The following is a 27,125-nucleotide window of genomic DNA, read 5'->3' as shown; positions in this document are numbered from 1 at the left end:
CCTCCCAAGCTCCTAATTCTTCTGCAACCTCCGTCTCAAACTCAAGGCCTGCTCTCACCTGGCCTGCTGGTTGTAACCTACTTTCTGATTTTGTGCCTGTTTCTCCTCAAAGTAAAGTTCTCTCCAGGAAGACAGAAATCGTTTTGAGACTGGGGTTTTCCATGCCTCTCCAGGCTGGCCTTGAACTCTTCTTTGTTCCTCCTGCTTCTACCTCCAGAATACTGGGATTACAGCCGTGTATCAATCACCATGCCCAATTTATGTGTGTTGAGGATTGAACTCAGAGCTTCATGAATGATAGGCAACTACTATACCAACTGAGATACATCTTCTGACCCCTTTGTGTGTGTATTTGTTTTATTTTGTTTTTCTCCCCCTAACTAGTTCTTCGACATAAATCCCTGTCATGAATAATAAATATATGGTGACGTAATTCATTAATCTATTCCAGTCAAGAGGAAAACCCTGCATATTTAATTGCTCTATGACTTCCTCTTTTGAAAATGCCCAGGGTTCTGCCCACTTGAAGAATGGGAGGGAGGGGGTGGAGGCAGGGACTGAGCTTCTTCAAATGTAGGCTCTGACTGAATTATGGCAATGCAAGCAGAATTTAATAGCTGTGTCACTACTGGGGCAACTTTAAGCATGAATCTTTGCCTTGGTGTCCTCACTGATACATGATCTTATCACCTCCAAAGAAGCTCAGCTTGTGGTACAGAACAGAGGAACACAAGAGGATTCCAGCAGAGGCAAGGATTTCCACAGGGTCCCAGTTTAGAATCAAGCATGCCACACCCAGATGATAACGTCTGCTTAAGATAAAGGAGGAACCTTTCCTCAGTGGAGCCATAGGATGCACACAATCTCCAGTCTCTGCCTTTAAAGAAAGAACACTGCTTTTCAAGCCCTTTCCTGAATTCTTTATCATGAGGGTAGAACAGCTCAGCTTTTGCAAAAAAGAAAAGAAAAGAAACAAAAAACAAGCTCCACTACTTCATACCAAACCTTGAAAGTAAACCTGAAATGTCCTCAAAATTGTATTTTGTATTTGGTCAACCTCAAGTAAACAGAATACTAAAAATACTAACTGTTTTCTCTTCCACTCCCCAAGGTACTAAAATTATAACGACACAGGGCAGAAAACAGACTTACCGGCTTCTATGCACTCTGGCTTCAGGCAGTACTCCTGTTTAGACTGGAAACTTAGGAGACCTTGACTCACTAAAAAAACAGATCAAAATAAATGGATTTGTAGCAGACCACCACCGAGTAAGATGCGTTGGGGCACATAAGCAATTCATGCTTCTCAGTATTAACATGGTAGTGAAAAACCAAGTTGGTTCAAAACCAAGGAACCACTTTGATAAACATGTAAACAGTCTTGCTAGGACTCATGCTTATTCTGAAATTCATTCCTCTCATATGGGGAGGAGTGGGTTGAATGGGTAAAGAGTCTGCTCACCAGAGCCACAGCAGTACCTGAAAGCTTGCTAGAGTGAAGGTTTTCACTCCACATCTCTCTGTTCAGAAATTCAGGAGGTGGAGCACAACCATCTTGTGTGCTTTGGATTTGGATGACAGAGACAGCCTCTCACAAACTGAGCAGGCTGTACCTTGGAGACACACACATACACACACAGACACACACACACACACACACAAATTACTCTAAAACTGAAATAGTTTTTAGCAATGTTTAATCTTCCCAACTAGTGGCAATATCACCTATTAGGAATTTCCAGTCCTTTGACATGACAGTGTCTTCATGCTTGAGAATCATGCAAGGAAATCACAAAACAATAGCTTTAAAAAAAGTTGAGGAATGGATACAGAAATTGTGGTACATTTGCACAATGGACTACTACTCGGCAATTAAAAACAAGGAAATCATGAAATTTGCATGCAAATGGTGGCATCTAGAAATGATCATCTTGAGTGAGGTATCCCAAAAGCAGAAGGACACACATGGTATATACTCACTTATAAGTGGATATTAGACATATAATATAGGATAATCATACTAAAATCTATGCACCTAAGGAAGCGAATCAAGAAGGAGGACCATGGCAAGATTCTCAACCTTCATTCAGAAAGGAAAACCAGATGGACATCAGAAGAGGGAGAAAACAGGGAACAGGACAGGAGCCTATCACAGAGGGCCTCTGAAAGACTATACCCAGCAGGGTATCAAAACATATCCTGAGATTCATAGCCAACCTTTTTTCAGAGTGCAGGGAATCTTATGAAAGAAGGGGGAGATAAAAAAGACTTGGAGGGAACAAGAGCTCCACAAGGAGAGCAACAGAACCAAAAATTCTGGGCACAGGGGTCTTTTCTGAGACTGATACTCTAAACAAGGACCATGCATGGAGATAACTTAGAACCCTGCACACAAGTAGCCCATGGCAGCTCAGTGTCCAAGAGGGTTCCCTAGTAATAGGAACACGGACTGTCTCTGACATGAACTCATGAGCTGGCCCTTTGATCATGTCCACCTGAGGGGGGAGCAGCCTTACCAGTCTACAGGGGAAGACAAAGAAGCCAGTCCTGATGAGATCTGATAGACTAGGCTCAGATGGAAGAGGAGGTGGACCTCCCCTATCGTTGTACTGGGGGAGGGGCCATAGGAGAAGAGGGAGGGAAAATGGGATTGGGAGGGGTTGGGGATGGGGCTACAGCTGTAATACAAAGTGAATAAACTGTAATTAATAAAAATAAAAGAAAAAAGAAAAAAAAGAATCTCATAATATTTTAAGTAAGTTAAGATTTTGTATTGGGCCACATTCATAGCTGTCTTTGCCTGCATGGAGGGTGCAGGCACAGGCTGGATGTGAGTGTTTTTACAAAAGCATAGAAAAATGCACTACTTTTTGAACTTCAGTTAGGCTCTGAGCATTAGCAAACGTGAACCTAAAATTAAAACCTTTTTGAAATACATGTTTTTCCTCCAGAGCTGGAGAAATTATAAGGCATTCATTATTGCTGTGCTCTGTGAACAAAAACAAGGAATCTTTGAAAATATGGCCATGAAGAAATGGACTATGGGGACTGAGAAGTACAGTCAGGAAGTGTAGGGGGCTGAGAAGTACAGTCAGGAAGCCTAAGAGTGCTTCTGTTTTTGCTAAGGATAAAGACCTGAAGATCACCTGCCAGTGTGGCGTGTCTTATTATTTATGAACCCACATCCTAAGAGGAGCCTGCTTTGTCTTTGTTCTTTTCTCTGCTCCTATCCTCCAAGCAGCCTTTTTATCTGTGTTACATTATAGATTCAAGAAAGCTGCCTACAGAACTACTCAGGCCTATTTTCAAAAAAAGTTTTATAACATAAAAGGAGTATTTTTATTTCTTTTTGCAAGAAAAAAACTGGGTAAAAATACAGAGATAGAATAAAGATCAGTATGGGGCATTTCAATGTACCTTAACAGTAGAACCATGGTGAGGGCTTCCTTTTAGTTAATTTTTACATGTTTACCAAATGTTCTTTAATGAGCAGGTAGTATTTTTATAATGGAAATATGAAGTTTATTATTGTAGATAACACCCTCTTGTCAGTAGCTTCATTTTTAAATCTTATAAAATGGCTAAAATGTTATTCTTTTTCAAAACTTCGGGGGAAGAAGCAGAACAATCAGGAACTTGAGAGCAAATTTTACTACATGGTAAATTCCAAACCAGCCTTAGCTACATGAGAAGCTAGACGTCCTCCAAAACAAGAAATAATCATTGACACAGACATGTAACAAGCTCAGATAAAGAAAACAGAAATAAGTAAATGAAACAAAAAAAAATATTTTACTATAAAAATTCTAACATTCCTTTTTACAGTTAAGAAGCTTTAAAAACAAAGTGAAGCAGCAGGTTGACTTCTCATTTTAGAAGCCCCACACAATGCAACCTTCTCATTTTAGAAACCCCATAGGTGCAACTCTGGACCCACCCGCAGTTCCAGAGTATTATCGTGAGGCTGGTAACATAGCTCAGTGATAGAGCACTTACATCACATGCACAAAGTCCTTATTTCCATCCCCAACACACACACACACACACACACACACACACACACACAACACAACAGAAAGCATGAGAGAGACCATACAGCTGCAGTCATCAGCACCCAAGTACCCACTGGAACCCACAATCTATATGCAGGCCATTGCCTAATTCTATTTCTGTGAAAGGCCTTGGTAGTTTTGATAGTTGAGGGGAAGTGTAACAAAGGGTAATATTTCATAATATATGAAAAGCATATGGAAGGGAAGCTTCAGTATCCAGAAAGCATATCTTCCTGGCTCCCATTTGTGTACATTTTGTCTGTGGATGCTTTAGTGCTACAATAAAACAGAGCCCTGAATCAAGGAATGTATGGCAGTAGAGCCAAAAATATTTACTATCATCTGGCCTTGACAGGAAAAGATTGCAGACCACTACATCTGAGAAACAGATTTTGGGGAGGAAGGAAAAGGGAAGAAAAGGATACTTGAAAATAAATTAGTTATGGGTATTAATCCCCTAGGTTTTCTGAAACCAACTCAGACCACTGGTAACCATTCTTTCTGTAGAAGACAAAGACAAAGACAAAAAAAGAGGTAAGGAGGGATGCTAGACATTGCAGGCATATGACTGAACTTTGACAGGTAGAGTACATATTGCAAAGTCAGCCAGGAAGCACCTTCAAGGGAAGATCCTAACTAAAGTATTGTCATGAAGAACATTGCTTTGCAGGCATTTAGCAAGCAAATGTAGAATGGGTGTGCCTGGGGCAGACAATGAAGAAAGGTGGTGATTAAAGCATAGTGCTGAAATATTTGACAAAAATGTAAATGTTCCTAGTAGATATTGTCATACAGGCCTATAATCCCAGCAATCGGGAGGCAAAGGCAGGAATATCACAGTAAATTCAAGGCCAGCTTAATCAATATAGTGATTTCTAGGCCAGACAGGTATACATAGCGAGAACCTGTTCACCGACAGACAGATAGATATTCCTGTATAGACCCTCAGATAGATGCATTCCGAAGCAATGTTTCCCCAAACTTGCACATGCAATTGAATATTATTGGGGCTTGTGAAAACGCAGACTGTGAATCTTTAGACCTAGGATTGCAGCTCAAGCACTCAAGTGATGCTGATGCGAGAACAGCAAAAAAATAGAATAAGGCCACACCCTTAGCTGTCCAGTTTGTTATCAATCATCATTAGACCTCCTTCAGAAGACTCAAGGTGAGTGACGGGTTACTAAACATATTGGGAAGTTACCTTTTTAATCGGGCCTCTCCCATAATAACGATGCTTGATTTAGGGAAGTTTACCTAAAAACTTTAGTGCTTGTGTGAAAAAAAAAAAATCATCTCTTTTGTTTTGTTTTTGTTTTTTTTTGAGACAGGGTTTCTCTGTGTAGCCTTGGCTGTGCTGAACTCACTTTGTAGATCAGGCTGGCCTCAAACTCAAAGAGATCATCCTGCCTCTGCTTGCCAGAGTGCTGGGATTACAGGCATGTGCCACCATGCCTGGGTAAAACAATCATTTTCTCATAAGAAAAAAAAATATTTACTACCAGCTAATCAAATTCTAGAACACTATGGTCTCCAATTATAATGATCATAAAAATAGAATTGAAAAAGATTGCAAAATGCTATTAACATCACTGAAAACAGTACATATTTCAATTTACATGATGACCACTTGGATTTGTAAGTCTGGGAGTATGCATAAAACTAACCTCTTAGTTCCCACGTCATGTGTAGTTTCTTGGCATGCCTATAAAATTTCTCCTTCAGTTTTAAATTTCAGTAACTTGATCGTCTAAAGCCAACTTTGGAGAAACCTCACAACAGTTTTCAAGAACCACAAATTGAGTCACAGGGTAGGAGGTCTAGCTTCACCAGAAAGCAATATACTGATCTAATTTCCTAAATCTTCAGCCACAGAAAACATGGAAAGGTGGTTTGCTCGTTTTAGCAGGGTTCTCAACCACACAAGCCTAACTCTTTTAAAAGATAATTACTGGTTTTCTCTTGCCAAAATAAACATGGCCTCCTGCATCCTGAATATGCCAAAGAATGTTTCCAGGCCTGCTGCACTTCAAAGTACACCTAGAGTCTCTTAAGTATAGAGCTTGTTTCTAGGTGACCTTCAAGCCAATGAAATACTATAAGTTATTAAAAAAAAAAAGTTTACTAAGGAAAATGGTCAAGGGGTTTGGAAACTCTAAAATTTTGGGCATCCCCTATCCCTTTCTAACAGATTCCATCTTTTCCCCCTAGAAATATGTTCTTGTCTCCACATTCTCTCTAAGAACATCATTCTCACAGGAGTTATTAAAATAACTGAATCACAATGCTTTTCAAATCTTAAAAGGAAAACCTCTGCGTTCTTTCACATTCATTTTTAAACCAATTAGAAAGGTGAAGTTAACAATTTTGCATCCATCAAAATCACAGGATTTGAAAAGACCTGAAAAATCCCATTTAAGGATTGATTTATCTTTCGTGAATTGCACTTTGTAACTTCTTCGATCGATCAAACAATAACAAAAGTCAGACAAAAAGAAATTCCGGTATAGTGTGGTTGTTTCCTCACAAAGCAAATGCAAGTATCTAACTATGAATTCATAAACACTCAATTTGTTAAATATAATACACGATTTTCTTTCCTCAGTGCAATCGAATCCACCAGCCATTCCAAACCACTTCCTAATCTACTTTGCCTCCTGGACTATATATTTAGCACTACAGAGAAGCCTCCTTTTTCATTGACATACGTTGTTGATGCTGAGGGTGCATCTTTATTATTTAACATACTCAGACAGCGTGCATTGTCACAAGGCTTTCTAGAATAAAGAATTAGAAAGATTTTCCATAGATGCCCAGTTCCCCTGGCCTCTGGTACTCCACTTACCTAGAAAGAGCAGTGTGCCCAGCACCAGGGTGCCACCAATGAACAGGGCCAGTGCAATTCGAATGCCTCGGTTGTTCCCCTTTCCAGTCTCCATGGTGTTCCCTGTCTCTGCTTCCATCAGAAGGACCGGAGAGAAGACTCAGAAAGAAAGTCACTTCTCGTGGTTTGGTAGCTGGTCTCAAAGAGTTTGTCAGGCGATGACATCCAAGACTCTCTTGCTAACAGACAGCTTTAAAAATTCCTGTCAGGAAACTTCCCCACGACACCCTTTCTCAAATAATCCTTCACAAATAGAATAAAAGAAACTCAAAATATTGGTTGCCTTGGCTCTCCCTTGACTAGACAAAACAAACAGCAGTTGCTTTATCTTGGTGCTCTCCCTCAGCAAAGTCCCTCTCAAGCAATTGTTTGGCAGGCTTTTTGCTCAAACGTTCCGAGTCTACATGTTTTACTAGGTTGCTGCACAGATGTTTTAGCTATTTAAATGTATAGTCACTTGGGGAGGGAAAAAAAAAAAACTGTCTTTATCAAAACTGGATTCTCAGCCTCCCCTAACCATGATAAGTTAGGTGGCAAGGACAGTCCACATCCACTTCAAGATCTCAATTAGTCATGTAGTTCTGCTACAACAGCCACTCTCTTTGTCTGGACTGTCGTAGTCAAAAGTTACCCTTTCAGTGTGCTAGTACCCTTTTAAAGCCTTCTAAGAGTTCCTAGGATATCCTGAAACATTTTATTTTAGGAACTTTGTGTATGATAGCATGTGCCAAAAATCAGTCATAGTCTACTGCAGTGCAAAGTAGCAATTAAGACAGCCTACAGAGGCTGATGGTTCGGACTGGGACTTTTTTTTTCTTTTTTAAGGAAAAAGAGGAGTGCTCTTTGTGGTGCTAAGAATTGTACAAAAGACAGTTAATTATATAAATTAAGCTCATTATCAACCACAAAAGATATAGTAAAAGTTTTCCCCCCCTGTGTGTTTTGACGAGCACAGCACCCATGTATTTGGTACTTTAGTTACTCCCAGGCAGCCACTAGAATGTGTGTGTGTGTGTGTGTGTGTGTGTGTTTCCCTAAAGTGTTTGTTTCAGCAGCTTCCCTAGAATTAACTCAGATTTATTTGGTTCCACTAGAAAAATTGATTAATCACATTCTTTGAATGTGATCAAATTCGAATTGTAAAAAGCTGCTTTCTTCACGGGGAAGGGCAATTGACATTTCAATCCTATTGAAATTATTTGGATTTTTATTGCTTAATGACACAGACATCACTAATTCACAGCACAGTGAATTACTACTTTACAGTTCCTATCAAGCCAGAGGTCATAAGATGGTGGGAGTATGAGCAGATGACTCAGAAACATCTGTAAACCAGAAAAACAAAATCTGTGCACATAGCTTTGGTAGCGACATCAGAACTCAGCAGTTACCAATGAAGAGGGTACTGCATGTTCATGCTCCTATGTGGCTAGGCCCAGTCAGCCTTTAATCCCACAGCATCTGACTCTCCCAGGTTTAAAAATGTATTCCCTCTGGGCACTGGTGACACAGGCCTTTAATACCAGCACTCCGGAGGCAGAGTTTGGAGGATCTCTGAGTTCAAGGTCAGCCTGGTCTACAGAGTGAGTTCCAAGGCAGCCAGGGTGAGAAAGAAAAAAAGAAAAAAGGAAGGAGGGAAGGAGGGAAGGAGGGAGGGAGGGAAAGAAGGAAGGAAGGAAGGAAGGAAGGAAGGAAGGAAGGAAGGAAGGAAGGAAGGAAGGAAGGAAGGAAGAAAATATTCCTTACACATCCTAACCATACTTTCTGCTTGTTTCATGGCACCCCAAACTCAGGCAGGTGTGTAAACCTTTGAGCAAGCTAACAACATAATAGTATAATGGGACCCTTCTGTGCTCATTGGCTATCAATGTTACTTCATTGCTGGGGGGTTTTTCCCAAGAATGTTTGTTCTTGGTTTCATAATGCATCTTAGGAGTGTGAGCTTCATGAGACCAAGGACAGTGTCTGTGATTTTCACTGCTATAGCCCCAGCAACAACAGTTCCCAGAAAAACACAGTGGGAGAAAAAAGACAGGAAAAAATAACCCAAGTAATCTCTAGTTAAAAAGTAGCTTCAGGAACCCCTTTCATCAATTCCCCATAAGGGGCATGGCTTCTAAATACTCTACTTCAGGAGGGCAGAGCACATTTTGTTTAATTTGTGACAGCAAATGCATTTGGAACTCCAAGTTGAAAACATAGCCTCAAATGGCACAGGACTAGATTTAGATGGGGTCATTGCGAGATACAGGATTGACAATGGTTCCCTGTGTATAGGGGAGAGAAAAGCCACCCAGCGATACTAAAAAGGATTATTTCCTACCTCTTTCTTTCTCCTCCCACTGTCCTTGAACCTCAAGAGTTCCTGACTGATTTAGTATGGTGACTGTGCGTTGCCAGTTGGAGTAGCCTTCACCTGCCTTAGACTGGTGAATCCCCCAGAGGTGACAAAAATCTGGGAGTTCTCTGAAGTTTCACCACCCACCATTTGCAGACAGGACTTCATTCCTGAACATTCAACACCTGGGTAAAAAAAAAAATAAGTAAACAAAAAGCCTTGATGTTTTCCGTTCCAACTCAGACATGTGTAAAAAAAGAACACATCTGATTTATGAAAATAAGTCTAAGGAAGCAAAAACACAACTCTCAAGATATTAAAAATAGTTTGCTGAATATAATGTAATGTAATGAAGGTTCCTTTTACTCACCAAAGAAATTAAAGGAACATTTGAGAGTGGGTGGGATTGATAGAGGACAGGGTGTGGGTGAATTATTCCTTATAAGGTACATTCTTCATTATGTGTCATTTTCTACATTAATTTTTCAGCCTTTTGGGAGATAGTGATTATCTCGTACTGAAAATAAAAGGCACTTAAAAGCAAATGAAGACCAAAAAAAAAAAAAAATACTTTAGGCCAAAATAAAGAAGCTCAAGATACAAATGAATAATGAGTGCTCACAAAAGACCAAAGAACAGGGCTGTAAAATGAAGTACATATCAGCCCAATCTGGTCTATCCCCTGTTTTTGTAAATAAAGTTTTCTTGGATCACTTATGACTGCATTCCTGCTACAAAGTCAAATTCTATTGTTGTGTGGAGCCAGCAAAGTCGAACAGTATCTGAGAGGTGAGTGAGGATTAAGAAAAAAAAGATGGAGAAAAGAGATAGATTTGGGGGTGGGGGACTGTCCGTGAATACTGTAGTCCTGATTTTATTTTTCTGAGCCTACTGATACACTACTTACAGCATGAGAAATCAAGCCAAAAGTCATTCTCCAGACACAATGTTAACATAACACAGGAGAAGCAATATTATCTCAAGAATCCACCTCCTCCTTACTCAGTTCAAGGAACAGTCAACTTTTAGCTCCGAGGCTTTGATGCACTCCATCCTAAAGTCATTAGACCTTGAATGCAAACTGTTAGCTCTGAGGCTTTGATCCAACTCCTCCTAAAGTCAGCAGACCTTGAATACAAACTGGACACAGAACATTTTGTTTATAATTTCAGAAAACCACATAACCTTTACACTAGAGCAAAGACAAGCAGGCAAAGCTATGCGAACAGAGAGCCTCTGTAAAATGGCTCTTGACAGTTCCCCCATTTTTTATTTTTTAAAACTATAGCTTAATAGTTAAGGTGCAGAAAGACTGTGCCTGTCTTAAGCCTTACCCATCACTGGTACATGAATTCCATCAATCATGCCCTGTCTTAGGTTGACCTAGTTCAAAAGGATCTTACCTGTCCACTTCAAAGGAACTACAGTAAGGTTCACAGGTTGATAAAATGTACCTTTTCTCAAACTTTCCAAAATGAACTAATCATTAATTTGACAAAAGTGAGTAACAAACAAATACAAAGTAGTACAAATATAGCAGGGCTAAAACTCCTCCCAAAAAGGAAGTAGAAAATGACTAAGAGGGCAACATAGCTCTCAACTATTCAGAATATCTTCAGCTGTTTTTGTTGCATCACATTTATGTGGCTCAGAATTTCTTAAATACAAAATTTCCTGATATAACCACACCAAATCCAAGGACACATTTGCATTATTCCATACTTCTTGCAGATGGGTCTTAACCAAACTCCAAGTATAAATACTTTCATTACATATTTTAGAGGTAACACAAATCCATTCATAATCAGCATGACAATTTAAGTGTGCTCTAATTCTTACTTTTTGTACTTCATCACCCAGAAACTGCACCATCTCATACAATGCATCTATTTGATGTTCCAACTTAATATCTATATCTTCTTGGGCTCCAAGTATCAAAGTAACACTTTAGATAAGTGCTTTACATTGGAAGCTCTTTGTACTTTGTCTCAGACAAAGCAATTGCAGAAGTAGTGGCAGTAGCTATGAGAGCAATCAGAGCAAAAATTCCAGTCATAATTACCCTAATTCCCTTCGTGGCCTACTCAAAGCTTGCTTTAATTCTTCCAAACCGTGTAAACCCTTACCACTATACCAGGGTCTCGAAACATTAACTGGAATCATGACAAAGGATGGCTGTTGAAGTAGCATAACTTGAGTGCCATTGGTTACTTCAGGTATACAATTAGTAATTATGCACTTAACACAACTCACATTAAAGCCTTCTCTATAAAAATTAATCCTTATGTTGACTTCCAATAAAACATAAGGAAGATTAATACATGCTATAATCCCTGATACAGGGCATCCTGTACTGTTCGGTCCATACTTGTCTCTTTCTTGGCCTCTTATTTGGCCCATGGTAGCAGCACGCTTCCATGTATATGTCTGTGAATGTCCTGAATCTGACTACCACAGTCCAGCAGATAGTCCTTTGTTCCCTATCATGAGAATTTGTTTGAGGGGATTCCTCAGTACCCCCTATTTGATTACCTGACCAATCCAATATATATCTGTCACTTCCTGTTATATTATAGTGTAAAGGCTAACTTCCTAAACATCTCGTCCATAACAAGGTCTTATTACTGTAGCGTGTCTCTCGTCCACAAGGCAAGAACTTCTGTGGGGAAATTTTCCCTTCAACCAGATTTCCTTTAGGCAGTAATAATTCAGCATTGGTACACATTTCCTCCTCATCCAACAAGACTATGGTTGCATATCTCAGTACAACCAACTAGAGATACACCTATAGCAAAACAGGCAGGTGTCCATTTTACAGAACCTGAATAGTTAAATCCTGATGACTGCTGGATATCCAATCTCCCACAAGCAGACGATGCAAGCAAATGTGTATCATTTACAAAAAAACATGATTTCTCATCCTTCAGAAATTGCAGAATGCAGGAGTGGAGCATAATGAGTTGGCAGCATAATGAGTTTGAGGTCAGTCTGGGCTACTTTAGACTGGATAGACAGATTAGATGATAGACAGATAGATAGACAAATAGAGACATTTTTCCTGAGATGACTGAATCCAGAGAGCTGAGCCCAGTGGCCAAAGTAGCTGGGTTATGGGCTGAATCCTGTCTTTGTGCTAGACAGGAGTGCATCTGATGATTTGATTGTCTGCATGTTGTAGGGGTTGTTGGTTTCAAGCATAAAATCTCATGTGGGTCATTAATTTCAGAGAGAGAAGGAAATTATTCAAATCCTGAACAATATTTTCATCCAACCACTAGAAAGAGGAGGGTGCAGAGGAAAAAAAAAAAAGGAGCTGGACAGGAGAGCTAGTAAAAGTGGAGGCTGTGGCGAGACCTGGTGTTTGGTTGGTTTGGAACTTCAGACTTGCCAGGTTCAAATTCCAGGCCTCCCACTAATGAGTTACATCCCTTACTTTACACAGCTTGCTTGTAACATCTTTTCTAGGTAGATATTCTTATCTCCTTTTTACAGATAAAGAAATTGAAGTTTGGAACTATTAAGTGATTTGCTGAAGGTCACAGGACCACATTTGTCTGAAGGCCAATATGGCTTCACATTCCAAATCCTTGCTCTCTCTCTCTCTCCTGTTGCCTGATAAGCTTGCTTATCGGGTAATTAGCAAAGGTAGGCACAGCATGACAAAGTGACACTGGAGCTGAGGAGAAGGGATAAACTATGCTCCCTTTAATTCTCTTGTTTACAAGACTAATTATCAGACTCCAGTCCCTTAACAGGGACAGCAGACATCATTTAATGTGGAGGAGGGGGTGATTTTTTCAGCTGGAGAACATACAGAGCAGCACAGGACATAGCTCCTGCTGTGTAGCTATTGCTAACTAAACATTAGGAAGGTTATATAAATCTGAACAGCTATTTAATCCATGTGCTGTACTTGGTCATGTTTGAGACAAGGGAGGATTTTCATTCCTTGATTTTTCTCTTTACATTTTAACTAGCAAATAAAGTGTCAGGTATCTTTATGAATCTTGACATATTTCTTTTTGGCTGATGCTGTCCCTCCTACTCCCTATTTTCTCCCATTTCCCTAACACTACCCCTGCTTAAACCTTTCCATCCCCAGTGTTACCCCTTCCTCATTCAAATCACATGTGTTCTACTTAATTCCTTGATTTTCTTAGCACTTTGGCCACACAACTGGTCTTTCAGGTTTCATTCACTCTATGCATATTATATTGTCTGTTCTGCTATGCATATTATATTGTCTGTTCTGCTGTATTCTCTAGGTAAAGATGCTAAAGCTGGCTGAAAAGTAAGGTAATACGATAGGCAAATGGCAGAGCCTGATGGAGACTCACCTGTGCCTAATCTGCACTTGGGGTTTCTCTTTTTGGAATATGGTTAAACAAACTAATAAACTTTGAAAAAAGTTTATTAGTTTCCAAGAGGGACCATATCATGACACAGACACATGACACTCGAACAGTTTAGCAATACACAGAAGAGGGGAGGGGAAACCATGAGCATAGAGTCGGTAAGGTAATCAGCTGAACAGGCTTCAGAGTGGGTGATATGAATAATTTCAGGGGGCTCTGGTCAACAGGAACAGTCTATCATGCACTGGTACCTATAATGCCCTTGGGTGATTGAGGACAGCAAAGCAGTGTACTCAACTGTGGTACATTCCCAAAAAGAAAAGGTAGATATATGAGCTTAGGATTCATTAGTTTGTATATCAAAGGCCCAGGTAAGTATTTTATGATATCTGGAAATTAGCACACTATTTCTAACAACTTTCCAGATGATGAAGTTGCTACTGGTCTAGGGACCACATTTTGGAAACTGCTAGCTTTGAATAGCCATTAATCTCTTCACAGTCCAATAAAGTGAGCTGAAGAACCAACAAAGCTAAACACTAATCCAGTGTAGCAAAATCAGTGTTAACACTCAAAAAGTTTAACAGCCAGTGTATGTGCCACTGACCAGGTGCTATGTTTTGGGGTAAGTGTCCCCAAAGCATGATGTGTTAAACACTTGGATCCCAACCTATGGCGCTGAGGAGAAAGCAAACCTTTTATGAGGTACAGCCTAGTATTTTTTTTTTTTTCAGCTGTGGGTGGAGGTCTGTCCTTTGACGAGAATTTTGGGATTCTGACCCTTTTCTCTCCCTCCTTTTGGCATCCAAGCCATGAGATAGTTTCATCATCCACTACTGCCTCACTATAAGCTTAAAGTGGCAGAACCAATTGATCATGGACTAAAAGTCCTGAAACTGTGAACCAAAATAAATCATCTTCTCTTTTTAAGTTTATTGTCTGAGGTATATTTGTTACATTTTGAAAAGCCATGAACATACCAAGGGACTGGCGACAATTTCAGTGGCCCCACTGTACTTGGTGTCACTTCTTAATTTGATGGGCTCTGGAGGGTCACAGAATGGCTGGCATGGATCAGGCTATAGAAGCCAGAGCTGGGAAGGAGGCATCTCAATGTTTAAAACCAGCTGCAGCCAATCTGGTAGCAACTAAATGAGCTGCAGTTCTTAGTCAAAATTCAAATAGCCTGTTGATGGTAGGTGAAAGCCTTCAGTAGCTGGTTGCTGTCAGCACTTAGGGGAGATATCAAAATCCTCGCACATGGAAAACTCTGAGCTCTCTTGTGAATGGCTCAATTTATACCCAACACATAAGCGATTCTAAGCTCCCCCATGTGTTCAAATATAGTAGAGCAGCTAAGGCTTGTACCCTTTGAGAAAAAAAAATATTCTTTTCCCTGGAAAAGTACTTACTCATACTCATCTTTAAAGAATCACCTTGAATTTACTTTCTTAGAAAGATCTTCCCAGACCTTTTCCTTACCATTGCTATGATGTATATATGATATGCTATAGGGTAGCATATCATATCACTTAGAAAGTATTGTTATAGTCTCTTGGTAGAAAGTGTTCCCAATTACAGGGCTGGAGAGATGCTCAGTGGTTAAGAGCTTGTGGATGAAGACATTAAGCTCTCAGCTACTGCTCTAGCACCATTCCTGCCTGCCTGCTGCCGTGCTCCAAGTCATGATGGTCCTGTACTCTCAACCTCTGAAACTGGAAGACCCAAAGAAACTTTATTCTGTAAGTTGCCTTGGTCAAGGTGTCTTATCACCACAATAATAAAGTAGAAAAATCAGACCCCATGCATGTTATACTTTGACCTGCAGCCCACTCTGACTTTGTAGTATACTCAATGGATCGTTTCCAGATCAGAGCCCACAAAAACTACATTTTCCAGGCTGGCCTTAAGCTCACGGAAACGAACCTGCCTCAGCATCCAGAGTGCTGAGATTAAAGGCGTGTGCCAGCATGCCCAGCAAAAGAGATGTTTTATAGCCACAAATTTGGTATAAAATATTTGGCTGATTTTTGTTTTGTTTATCTGCCTGTTCGCTTGTTTTCAGAGTCTCACTCCATAGCTCACAATGGCCTCAAACTTATTGACCAAGCTGGCCTCTGATTTGCTGGAATCTTCCTGTTTCCTGAGTGCAGGGATTATATATGCACCACCATGCTTGGTCACAATTATTTTTTAATGTTACCTTGTCTCTTATCCCTTCTTTTGCTCTTCATTGCAGACACTGTTCACCATCCACTCCCAGGTGGTAATAAGGACAACAAGATATGAACACATACCTGTTTGCTTAAGCCTCTTGAGGGTTGAGACAATCATTTGGACATCTTGACAGTCCTGGGATCTGATAGGGAAGGTATGTAACTTTGTAGGAGATTACACATGTCAGCCTGAAAAGGCAAAGTCGTTCACAGTGTGAATTTTATAGCGAAGTGAATGAAAGAAATGATAAGGTGTTTGTTTGTTTGTTTGTTTGTTTAACCTATAACAGTTGCCATAGTCAAGGACAAGAAGGAACACGTTTCTTTCAGGGTTGTCATTATTGGATGCTGTTCATATGCTTTAAGGGTTATTGTAATAACTTACCTTCTAAATACTTAATATCAAATGACAAATGTTCTCTAATGTTTTATTTAAATCAAGACATATATCCCTCTCCTCTAGAAGTTTCTTCTAATAGAATATTCAGCTGGAGGAGAAAAAAAAAAAAGAATGTATGTACGTCCATAAAGTAAGGCACTATCTAAAACAGGGGAAGGGAATTGTCTTAGGGTTTTATTGCTGTGAAGAGACACCATGACCACGGCAACTCTTACAAAGGAAAACATTTAATTGGAACAAGCTTACAGTTTCAGAGGTTTTGTCCATTATCAATTGTCATGGCGGGAAACATGGCAGCCTCCAAGCAGACATGGTGCTGGGGAAGGAGCAGAGAGTTCTACATCTTGATACACAGGAACAAGGAGGCTGTGTCAAACTGGGTGTTGCTTGAGCATATATGAGACCTCAAAGGCAACCTCCACCGGGATACACTTCATCCAACAAGGCCACACCTACTCCAACAAGGCCACACCTCCTAGTGGTGCCACTCCTTATGGGCTAAGAATTCAAACACATGAGTCTATGGGGGATATACATATTGAAACCACCACAGGAACTAATGTTTCTAAATTTTAATGTTAATTTTCCATTTTGTAATACATATGAAAGCTTTCAACTCTAAAAGAGCTGGATTATCTTATCACCATCTAATAGTTGACATTATTTTTCTAAGCATAGATCAACAGGTATTCACTAGCCATATAGTCTGGCAATATACAGAATCAAATCCAGTATTGTTCATATTTTCAAAAAGAACACTATAATATAGCTTCATAATCCAATATTTACATTCTTTTTTTTTTTCAATGCAGTTTATTCAGGAACATTGAACAATCCTCGGACCCCGGGGAAAGCCAGCCCACAGCTTAAATAGCCTCTGGGTAGCCAACCCAGGTGTGCCACGGGGGCAATGCAGATAGGTCCACATACATGGAAGCAAGCCAGATCCTCAGCCTTAGCCAAATGTGGAGTTGTTCATGACAGAGAGCACTCACCATCGGGAAGGTGGAAGGCGGAAACCAGCTCCATCTTTAAGGCATAGCATTCCGCAGCTCTCTACAGTTCCCCCTTTTTGTTTTAGACGCATCAGGCAAGAGTAGAGGTCTGATCTCTGATATTAGAAATAAATTGGGACTTTGTACAGATGTTCATTTAGGTGTCATCCACCCAAAGAGCATCAGACCCGTCTGATACCTTTTTCTCAGAGGCGGGACCTGGGGCATCAACCCGCATGCAATCAGACATGCTCTTCTCTGGGTCCAAAGCGGCTGACCCTGAGTGCAGTGCTTAGCCTCGCATCCTGAGCGTATCATTTTAGCTTTTTATGGTATCCAACCATGCTTGGGGAGAATGTCCTGCTTCAATGGCTGTAAAGGCCTGAATGATCATGGCTGCATCAGACCCTGAATAATCATTTAGCCAATGTAGCTCATGCCTTAGTTGTACATAAAGGAATTAATGCTCAACTAAAAGGAAGCTTGATGGTGGTCAATCAGAGGATTGACCTCATGCAAGAGCAAATTGATACCCTATGGCAAATCGCTCTACCTGGCTGTCAATGAAAGTATGCTGGACTTTGTGTCACTAGCATACAACATGAGAATTTTTCCTGTGCTGCAAATCTGTCTAAACAATTGTCGAGCTATATTTTAGGTAATTGGACTGGAGAATTCGATACTACGATGGAGCAGCTGAGAGTGGCCATTGTCACAGTAAATTCTACCAGAGTGGACGCAGGACTAGCCACAGGATTATCAACATGGATTGCTGCAGCCATGAATCATCTGAAGGAATGGGCGGGCATGGGAGTGTTAGCAGGCCTTCTGGTGTTGGTCTCCTTGGTTTGCCTGTGGTATATATGCAAGATTAGAGTCTCACAATATTTACATTCTTGGTCTGATAAAACAAACAAAGAAACACCAAATAGTATTCCAGTCCCATACTATTTAAGACTGTAAATCATGCTGCCAGCTATGATATCAAATGTATTCTATCCTTCCTTCATTACAAATATATCTCTATATCTCATGCCCACATGGCAGGCCACATCCAAATTCACAATTCTCAGATTCCATAGCGTTCTAGGCAAAAATATGTTGGTGAACTGATTCCACAGAGTTGTATGCAAAAATATGTTGGTGAGCTGACATTGGCCATCAACCTATCCCTTCTCTACCCACACCCAACATCCTAGACAGTAGGTACTGGAATGATAGACTGAGAAAGATAAACTATTGGCCACTAAAAGTACAAGTTGGTTCTAGGAAAATTTTGATATGACACTTTGAGTTTTGTAGATTCATTTGTACATACAATTTTGTTTTGTAGGAGGAGCACAGGTGTGTCCCATTAGCAACGAAGACCCTTTGCTCCATGGCAAAGGGCATACCTCAAGATAGCCAGTGTGGAGCCCTGCTGAAGTGAGGAGCCAGTGACAGGACATCTTGCCCAGGACTCAGGGATAGACCATAGCTCCCACCCAACATACCAAAGTAGATCCAACAACAGATTGTTTTCAAGGATACAAAGATCCTAGGTGTGCCAGAAATGAACTATCAAGAGCCCTGAGAGCTGAAGGAGAAAGGAAAAGACCTCGGTTACAGGTTCTTCAAGTAATTTATACAAGCTCATTTCATTAAGCAGACAATGTTTTTCAACATGCCAAATCCTAGGAGTATTTTATTATGTTATTATTATATAAAGTATACCAGGTGATATATGAAGCTTGAAAATGTAATGCATTATGAAAACAAGAAAAAATCATTTGTCTTTCTAAGGAGGTGATAAATACTTTTATCACACAATAAACTACTTTGCTCAAATTCTAAGCCATGAATTCCATTTGAAGTTTACTGTTAAGTCTTCAAAGCTTAGCATTATTTAATGGCAATAACTCTCCATCATAACCACTCAGATGATCAATTTCATCTTATCACCAATGTTCCTTTAATGGTGAGAAAGCTGCAGTATTTTTGTTTGAAGCCAACACACCAAGTCCCATGGTATACTATAATTAAGAACAACTCTTTACTTTTTCTTAAATACCTCTCACCCCCAACTCAAAAGCTAGACATTAAAGTACTAAATATAATGATCTTGGTAAGCCAAATTGCTATGTTCCTGGAAGCCCTTCCCTGTTGTTTCCCTTAAACATTTCTATCTAAAATGATAGAAAAAGAAAAAATAGAAACCTGGAAAATATACAGCTATGTATTTTGACCATATCTTCCACCTAACCACCAGTGTTTCCGTTTGAGACCTTATAAACATTCACTGCTCTTTCTATATCCTTTGTCCTGTCTTGAGCATTTCTTGCTTTCACTCATACTGTGTTACATGTCCATGTATAAACTTTACAGGACCTTGAAACACCAACCCGTATTTTCAGAACAATGAGTTAGTCTCCCTGGTAGATGGGCAGATAATGGGATGTTTTTGAAATTTTTCAGTCTTCTTGGTTCCCTCATTAGACATAGCCATAAAATATGTGATACAAATTAAACATTCTGAATCCAAAAATATGAAATCTAGAATGCTTCAAATTTTAAAACTGTAAGCAACATAATACCAGAGGGACAATTCCAGGCTTAGTAAGTCACAGGGTCACAGTTAAAATGCAAATGGGAAGGGGGATCCAAGAATGCTACACAGCCTAGAGAACACTATGTCTGACTAGCAGGACAGCAGCAACTGTACAGAGACCAACAGACCGAACTCTAGCCCCTAAAACACCGATGTGTTTCCCAGGTGAGAGGAAACACCACGGTGTGGGAAGGAAGCAGGTCCATTCTCAGGTCACCCAGCTAAACCTAGGAAGAGTTCCCGGTCTTGGCAGGCACTCGGTGGCCAGCCCAGAGCCACACACCTACTTGCTCTGATCACTGTGGGCCCCACAACACCAGAGACTAGGTTTTCCAGTCGAGTGATAATCCCACCATAAAGAAATTGGGATCGACCGACCTCAGGCCATCCAGACAATTCCCGGAAAAGGTCCCGGGCTCCAACAGGCACTTAGCCCAGAGCCACATGACTGTGAGCCCAACTGCTGTTCCAGACAGAACTGTGGACTGCAGGGCATCAGAGACTAGGTTTTCCTGTCGGGAGTAAACCCCACTATGAAGGAAACATCAGGTCTGATGACAGGGTACTCACCCGAACCCCCACCTCTGAAAAACTCTCAGGAAAATTTCCCAGGTTCCCGTAGGCACCCAGTTGCCAGTGCAGAGCCACTGGCCTGTGCCTACATGCTCTACTTACCATCCCAGACTGAATTATGGACCCCCGAACACCATAGACTGGGTCTCCGCATCGGGAGGAATCCTCACAGTGGAGGAAACATCAGGCCTGACCTCAGGACACCCAGCTAATCCCTGGAAAAGTCCCTGGGTTCCCGCAAGCTCTGGGCTCTAGCCTCCTGCCATACACATGAGTTCTGCTCTCACCTGCCAATGATTACCACTTGGGTACTGGGGCACAGAGTTCCAATCTCAGACCTACAGAAGCCTGGGATCCACAAGATCAACCCCCAGATTCTGCACCAAGGTGCAACTAGAATCCCATGCTAAGCTGACCAAATGAAAGGGATCCCTGGTTCTTCAAGAAGGCTGTTCCCAGAAAACACAGGATAAAAGCAACAGTAGCAGCTCACTAAATTCAGAGCAAGAAACCCAGTGGCAGGGCAGCTGTCTCCAGGACTTCTGGTGACGGGAGAACCCCCCTGACAACTAACGACCACAGTTACCACACAGGTCCATATGCCTGAGGTGAGCTATGGCAATTCCTGAGAAGCACTCAGCCATTTGATCATAACCAAAAAGCTGAGGTAGCTACCTTCAGAAAAAATCATCTTCCTGCCAAGGGGATTCTCCCCACCCCAGGATTCCAGCAGGCACCAGAAACTAACAGCCAACACCTGAAACAGCCAGATGGGTAGAGAGCATCATAAAAGCCCAACCAACAAAAGAAAAAGCAATCTGGCATCTCCAGAACCCAGTTATCCAGGGGCAAGTAACCCTGGATACCCTAACATAAGTGAAATTCAAGAAGATGACTGCACATCTATGTTTATGAAGAAAATAATGGAGGAAACAAATAAAATGTATAAAGGAATAGAGGAAGATAAAGTCAAACAAATTACGGCCATCTATAAAGAAATACAGGAAGATACAGACAAACAGATTAGGGCCATCTCTAAAGAAAGAGGAAGATAAAGTCAAACAGATTATGGCCATCCATAAAGAAATAAAGGAAAAGGCAGCCAAACAGTTTGTGGCTTTAAGAGAGAAAACAATTAAATCAACAAAAGAAATAAAAGAAACAGAGGAATTTTCAAACAAACAGCTGAAGGAATTAAAGGAAAATACAGTCAGACATGTGAAGGAAATCAACAAAATAGCTCAAGACCTGAAGATAGAATTGCAAAAATTAAAGAAAACACAAATGGAGGAAATCATGGAGAGGAAGGGGAAATCAGGTGGAGAAAGGGAAACCCTCCTCCATTGCTGGTGGGAATGTAACCTTGTAAACCACTTTGGAAATCAACCTGGCACTTTCTCAGACAATTAGGAATGGTGTTTCCTCAAGATCCAGCTATACCACACCTAGGCATATATCCAAAAGAAGCTCAGGTATACAACAAGGACATTTGCTCAACCATGTTCATAGCAGCTTTATTTGTGATAGCCAGAATCTGGAAACAACCCAGATGTCCCTCGATTGAGGAATGGATACAAAAATTGTTGTTCATTTACACAATGGAATATTACTCAGCATTAAAAACAAGGAAATCATGAAATCTGCAGGCAAATGATGGGAAGTAGAAAAGATCATCCTGAGTAAGGTATCTCAGAAGCAGAAATCTCAGTGTCCAAGTAGGTTCCATAGTAATGGGGACAGGGACTGTCTCTGACATGAACTCAGTGGCTGTCTCTTTGATCACCTCCCCCTGAGGGGGGAGCATCCTTACCAGGCCACAGAGGAAGACAATGCAGCTACTCCTGATGAGACCTGATAGACTAGGATCAGAAAGAAGGAGAGGAGGACCTCCCCTATCAGTGGACTTGGGGAGAGGCATGTGTGGAGAAGGGGGAGGGAGGGAGGGATTGGGAGGGGAGGAGGGAGGGAACTAGAGGGGGGATACAAAGTAAATAAAGTGTGATTAAAATTAAAATTAAAAAAAGAACAGGGTGCTGACTTTTATTCAGCTCCGTTGAGTGGCTTCAGACTATGTTACAACATGGCATATGGTATCTTGCAGAAGTATATTCAATGGGAGAGATTACATGGCAAGACAAGAATACTCACTCTTTTATTTTTATTTTTGATTTCTTGTTGTTTCAAGACAGGGTTTCTCTGTGTAATCCTGGCTGTCCTGGAACTCGCTTTATAAACCAGCCTGGCCTTGATCTCATAGAGATGCGCCTGTCTCTGCCTCCCAAATTCTAGAATTAAAAGTGTGCACTACCCACTCTGGGAGGCAGAGGCAGGCAGATTCCTTTGAGTTCAAGGCCAGCCTGGTCTACAAAGTGAGTCCAGAACAGCCAACGCTACACAGAGAAACCCTGTCTCTAAAAACAAAAGTGCACTATCACCACCTCGCTGGCTCTGTTATAACAACCCATTCTCTCAAGAACCAATTCATTCCAGAAGACAGTGTCTTCCAAGAGCAATACAATTAGTCACCTTATTATATCCCAGTAAGCCCACCTCTTAAAGAATCCCCCAATTCTATATTTCCATACCCAAGCCCTTGGGGGAAAACATCATATAAAACACAGCACATTTAACTATTCCTAGGATATACTTTACGGGGACAGGGGGTGGATTTCATATACTGCAGTACTCAGGACACAGATCTCATAACCCCAGATATAACTAATATTTGATAAAATGTGACATTCATGGCATCTTCACTAATTTTGACCATCTGGCTTACCTGATCCCAACATATCTTGGTACTGATTTAATATTTAAAGTTAAAAAATATATTTAAAGTTAATGATTAAAAATAAATTATATAGGGTAGCTCAACTGAAGAAATCTTTCCAAATGAGATATGGTTGCACACACTTTTTTTTCATTTTTTATTTTTATCTTATTTATTTATTACAATTTATTCACTTTGTATCCCTGCTGTAGACCTTCCCTCATCCCCTCCCAATCCCACCCCCTCCCTCTTTTCCTCCCATGCTTCTCCCCTAGTCCACTGATAGGGGAGGCCTTCCTCCCCTTCTATCTGACTCTAGCCTATCAGCTCACATCAGGGCTAGCTGTATCATCTTCCTCTGTGGCACACACTTGTAATTGCAGAACTATTATAAGAAGGATGGAAGATAGAGAAGGATCAAGAATTTAAAGCCAGTCTTGGCTACATAACTCCAACTCAGCCCAGGCTATGTAGAGGAGAGGGAGGGAGGCAGGGAAAGGCAGGAAAGGAGGGAGGGAGGGAGGGAGGAAGGGAGGAAGGAAAGAAGGAGGGAGGGAGGGAGGGAGGGAGGGAGGGAGGGAGGGAAGGAAGGAAGGAAGGAAGGAAGGAAGGAAGGAAGGAAGGAAGGAAGGAAGGAAGGAAGGAAGGAAGGAAATCATTCCAATTATACTGTGGTCACCATCTCTTTCCCTTTTGGAGACATTTTAAGATAAAATATCATCTATTAACATTTTGTATCCACTTCTATATCTTATTTTAAAGTATTTTTTTAGTGCAGACCAATCAACTATCACTTTCTTGAATCAACTATTGGACCCAAACACATGTCCATTAAAAAAAAAAAGTAGTTTTGTTTTGAAGTTGTTTTTTTTTATTATTTTATTTGCAGTGCTGAAAATGGAACTCAGAGTGTTGGGCATCTGGGTAAGCATGGGCCTATATCCCCAACCACAAATGAAAACAAATGCATCTCAATCATGAGATGGATAACTTAGCCAAATGTTTTAGGATTAGTGATATGCACAATAGAAAAATGATATTTTAACAGCTCAAAGCAACAATATTTCTGCTCACAGCTTATAAGATAAAAGAAAAAAAGAAGAAGCATGGTTAAGTAAAAGTCCCAATCATAAGATGCAAAAGCTTAAGACACTAAAAATATATGTGAAAAAAAAACAATCTAAGGAATGTTTTCTAAAATAATGGTTTCTACAAACCAAAAGAGACAGAGTGACAAGTTTGACTACAAAATTTTGACTACAATTTTGACATCAAAATTCAAATTTTTGCATTCAAAAATATGATTAAAAATGAGAAGATAGCTACAGACTGAAAGGAGGCAAGCCAAAGCATAACTAAAAAGGGGGTATCTGGGGCTGGGGAGATGGCTCAGTCAACAAAGTACTTGCTGAGCAAGCATGAAGACTAGAGCTCACAGGAAAAGGTGGCATGACCTGCCCCTAGAGGTGTTGCAGGTGTGGCTGCTACATCACATGTGTAGGTAGCAGACAGGAAAGAGGGCATGTATATGCTCAATATTCTGACCTATGAACATCTGAATGATTAGTAGCCTAACACTCCCTGAAAGAAGCAAGCCAGAGATGACCACCAGCCCAGCATGAGGAGTCTTGGCACGGAGCTAGCCTGAGACAACCCTGAGTCCAGTGCTGGACAGGCTCCCAGAACAGAGGGAGGTGGAAACAAGAACCCCATGTGAGAACACTGGGTCCTGGCAGATGTGAGCCTGAAACAGATGACCCCAGGTGGGCCTGGGCAAAGAGCAAGCCTAAGATAACCACCAGTCTGGAGCCATGCAGGCCTTGGATAGAGACAGACCATACCCAAGATGACCCCTGCCTGGTGCCATAATGTATGAGTTGGGCACAGCATTCTGGAAACCACTCCTGAGACGATCCCAGAAACTCAGAGACCCTGGACACCACAAAGAGGAGCAAGTATGTGGTAGAGAAATGGAAGAGAAAGAGAAACAGAATTATGTGGGCACAATGAAAAGAGGCAGAACTAAAGACTCAAGAGTATTGAGATGTAACAGATGTAGCTACCTGATGTAAGTAGCTAGAGGTGCCAGGATCATGGTGGTGTCTTGGCCTGTGCTACCGCAAGGGGGGTTGCACATCTGTTACCATCAAAGGTCAGGTGAATTATCCTTGGTCTGGGCTGCCATCAAGGGACACATTGATATCTAAGAGCTGTGCATAACTGGCCCCACCCATCACTGGGGCATTGTGGGAGATCTGGCCCTGGGGACATGAGAGCAGGAAAGCTGACCACTCCCCTAGTCAGCTGTAGTATTCAGAGTGGGCCTTCACATTGCCTAAGAAGCACAGTAGAGCTGGCCCTAGTTATGGAAGCTGTGGGTGAGCCAGCCCTTAGCGTATGAGCCATGCAGTGGCATGGACAAGGGAGAGAAACCCTTTGACCCCCAGTCCCTCACCACCTGTGCCAGGAAGGACACCTGGCTCTGGGTTCATGAGTGCAGGAGAGCTGTCCCTGCCTCTCACTAGCTGCAGCACTCAGGAGAGCAGGCCCTGCACCTCATCTAGGAAGAATAGAAGAGCTGGCCCTGGATGTGGGGGTTGCAGGTGAGCCAGCATTACCTCTTGTCTGCTGTGTGATGGCCTTAGCCAGGGAGGGAAGCCCTCTCCTCCCCTTTGTCATTACCACCTGAACAGGGCTGGAGAGCTGGCCCCACCTGGGTCATGAGACCAGGAGAACTAGCCCTGCCTCTCACCTGCTACTGCACTTGGGATAGCATGTTCCACACCTTGCCTGGGCAGCACAGTACAGAGGTCACTGAACATGATGTTTACAGGTGACCTGGCCCCAAGGACATGAGTGCAGGGCAGCTGGCTCTGTTCCTTGCTCTCCCATGCCTAGAATCCCAGCATTGGGGAGGTAGAGAAAGGAGAGTCCCCAAAGCTTACTACCCAGTCATTCAAGCCTAATCAGTGAGTTCCAGCTTTAGAAAGACTCTATGTCTTAAGAATAATGGGGAAAGAGATTGAGAGAGATACCAGGCATACAGCATGATCCTGCACACACATGTGTATGAATGCACACACACATACAAACACACTCAATATTATCCAGAAGATTTGAAGAAAAACATAACAATAAGAAAAAAATAGACAAGAGGATCTTAAGTTTTAGGCCAAATAGGAAGGGAGGGAAATAAAAAGAAACAATTGTAGATCACCTATCCTGATTTTGCCAACTGCTGTGATCATGTCTGATATTTATCAACCTCTCATATGAGATGTGACAATTCCCTAACTTCTTGTTGCTAAAATTTCTTCCCAGGAGCAGGAACATAAACATCCACCTTTCCTCCTAAAGTCCCAATGACAAACCAGGGTATAATTCCATCAAAGTTCACTCTGGAAAACCAATGAATTTATTTGGCTTCGTTCCATCATAGCATATTGAGGGAACCCCAAGCAAAAGGTCACACTGGAAATTCTCTTATACAGCAGGAATGATGGCTTTCCATAACCACATACATGAACCTTCCTCCCCTAGTTTTCCCCTCCCTATATACTCTAGCTCCTCCCTGAGGTTATGTATCCTTAGAACAGTGTTACACATAACAGACAGAGAGGCATTGATCCTGAAGTAAGGGTTTTATGATCCTTCCTTTTCCTCTGAGCTGTAAGCAGTCAACAAAACCAGACAGAATTTTTTTTTTCTAAGTGGACACAGCTGAACTCTCAAAGATAGCACTTGCTTGCCTTGAAGGATAGTTCTGTATAGCACTTCTCCGTTGCTATTTTCCCAGTAACATTATTGAAGAAAACTGGTTTTTCCATAAACATGTTTGCATTTATCATCTAAGTTTGGCCTTGATTTAATGCCTTTGTTCTGGCAAAGAGGAAGCCATCTATCCATTTGGTTGTTCCTTTCATTCTCCATGCCAGTGCCCAACTGAAACATAAGT

The 27,125-nt window shown here is 41.2% G+C and overlaps 1 protein-coding gene and 1 pseudogene across 1 annotated transcript in view; one reads left to right on the top strand and one right to left on the bottom strand.

Annotated features, from left to right (window-relative positions):
- Phex (phosphate regulating endopeptidase X-linked) overlaps window positions 1–7,692 on the bottom strand; it is a 231,668-nt gene extending 223,976 nt beyond the window's left edge. The window contains exons 1-2 of the mRNA XM_060374873.1: window positions 6,898–7,692; window positions 1,153–1,221 (exon numbers count right to left, since the gene is read on the bottom strand). Coding sequence (XP_060230856.1) covers window positions 1,153–1,221; window positions 6,898–7,015 — 187 coding nt within the window. The 5' untranslated portion in view covers window positions 7,016–7,692. The remainder of the gene's footprint in view (window positions 1–1,152; window positions 1,222–6,897) is intronic.
- A 16,931-nt stretch (window positions 7,693–24,623) lies between these two features.
- Window positions 24,624–24,749, top strand: LOC132650255 (small nucleolar RNA SNORA17; annotated as a pseudogene).
- The last annotated feature ends 2,376 nt before the right edge of the window (window positions 24,750–27,125 follow it).

Source organism: Meriones unguiculatus, chromosome X (assembly GCF_030254825.1).
Source record: "Meriones unguiculatus strain TT.TT164.6M chromosome X, Bangor_MerUng_6.1, whole genome shotgun sequence".
In the NCBI taxonomy this organism is placed as follows: Eukaryota; Metazoa; Chordata; class Mammalia; order Rodentia; family Muridae; genus Meriones; species Meriones unguiculatus.
This window is presented reverse-complemented; position numbering and strand designations above follow the sequence as displayed.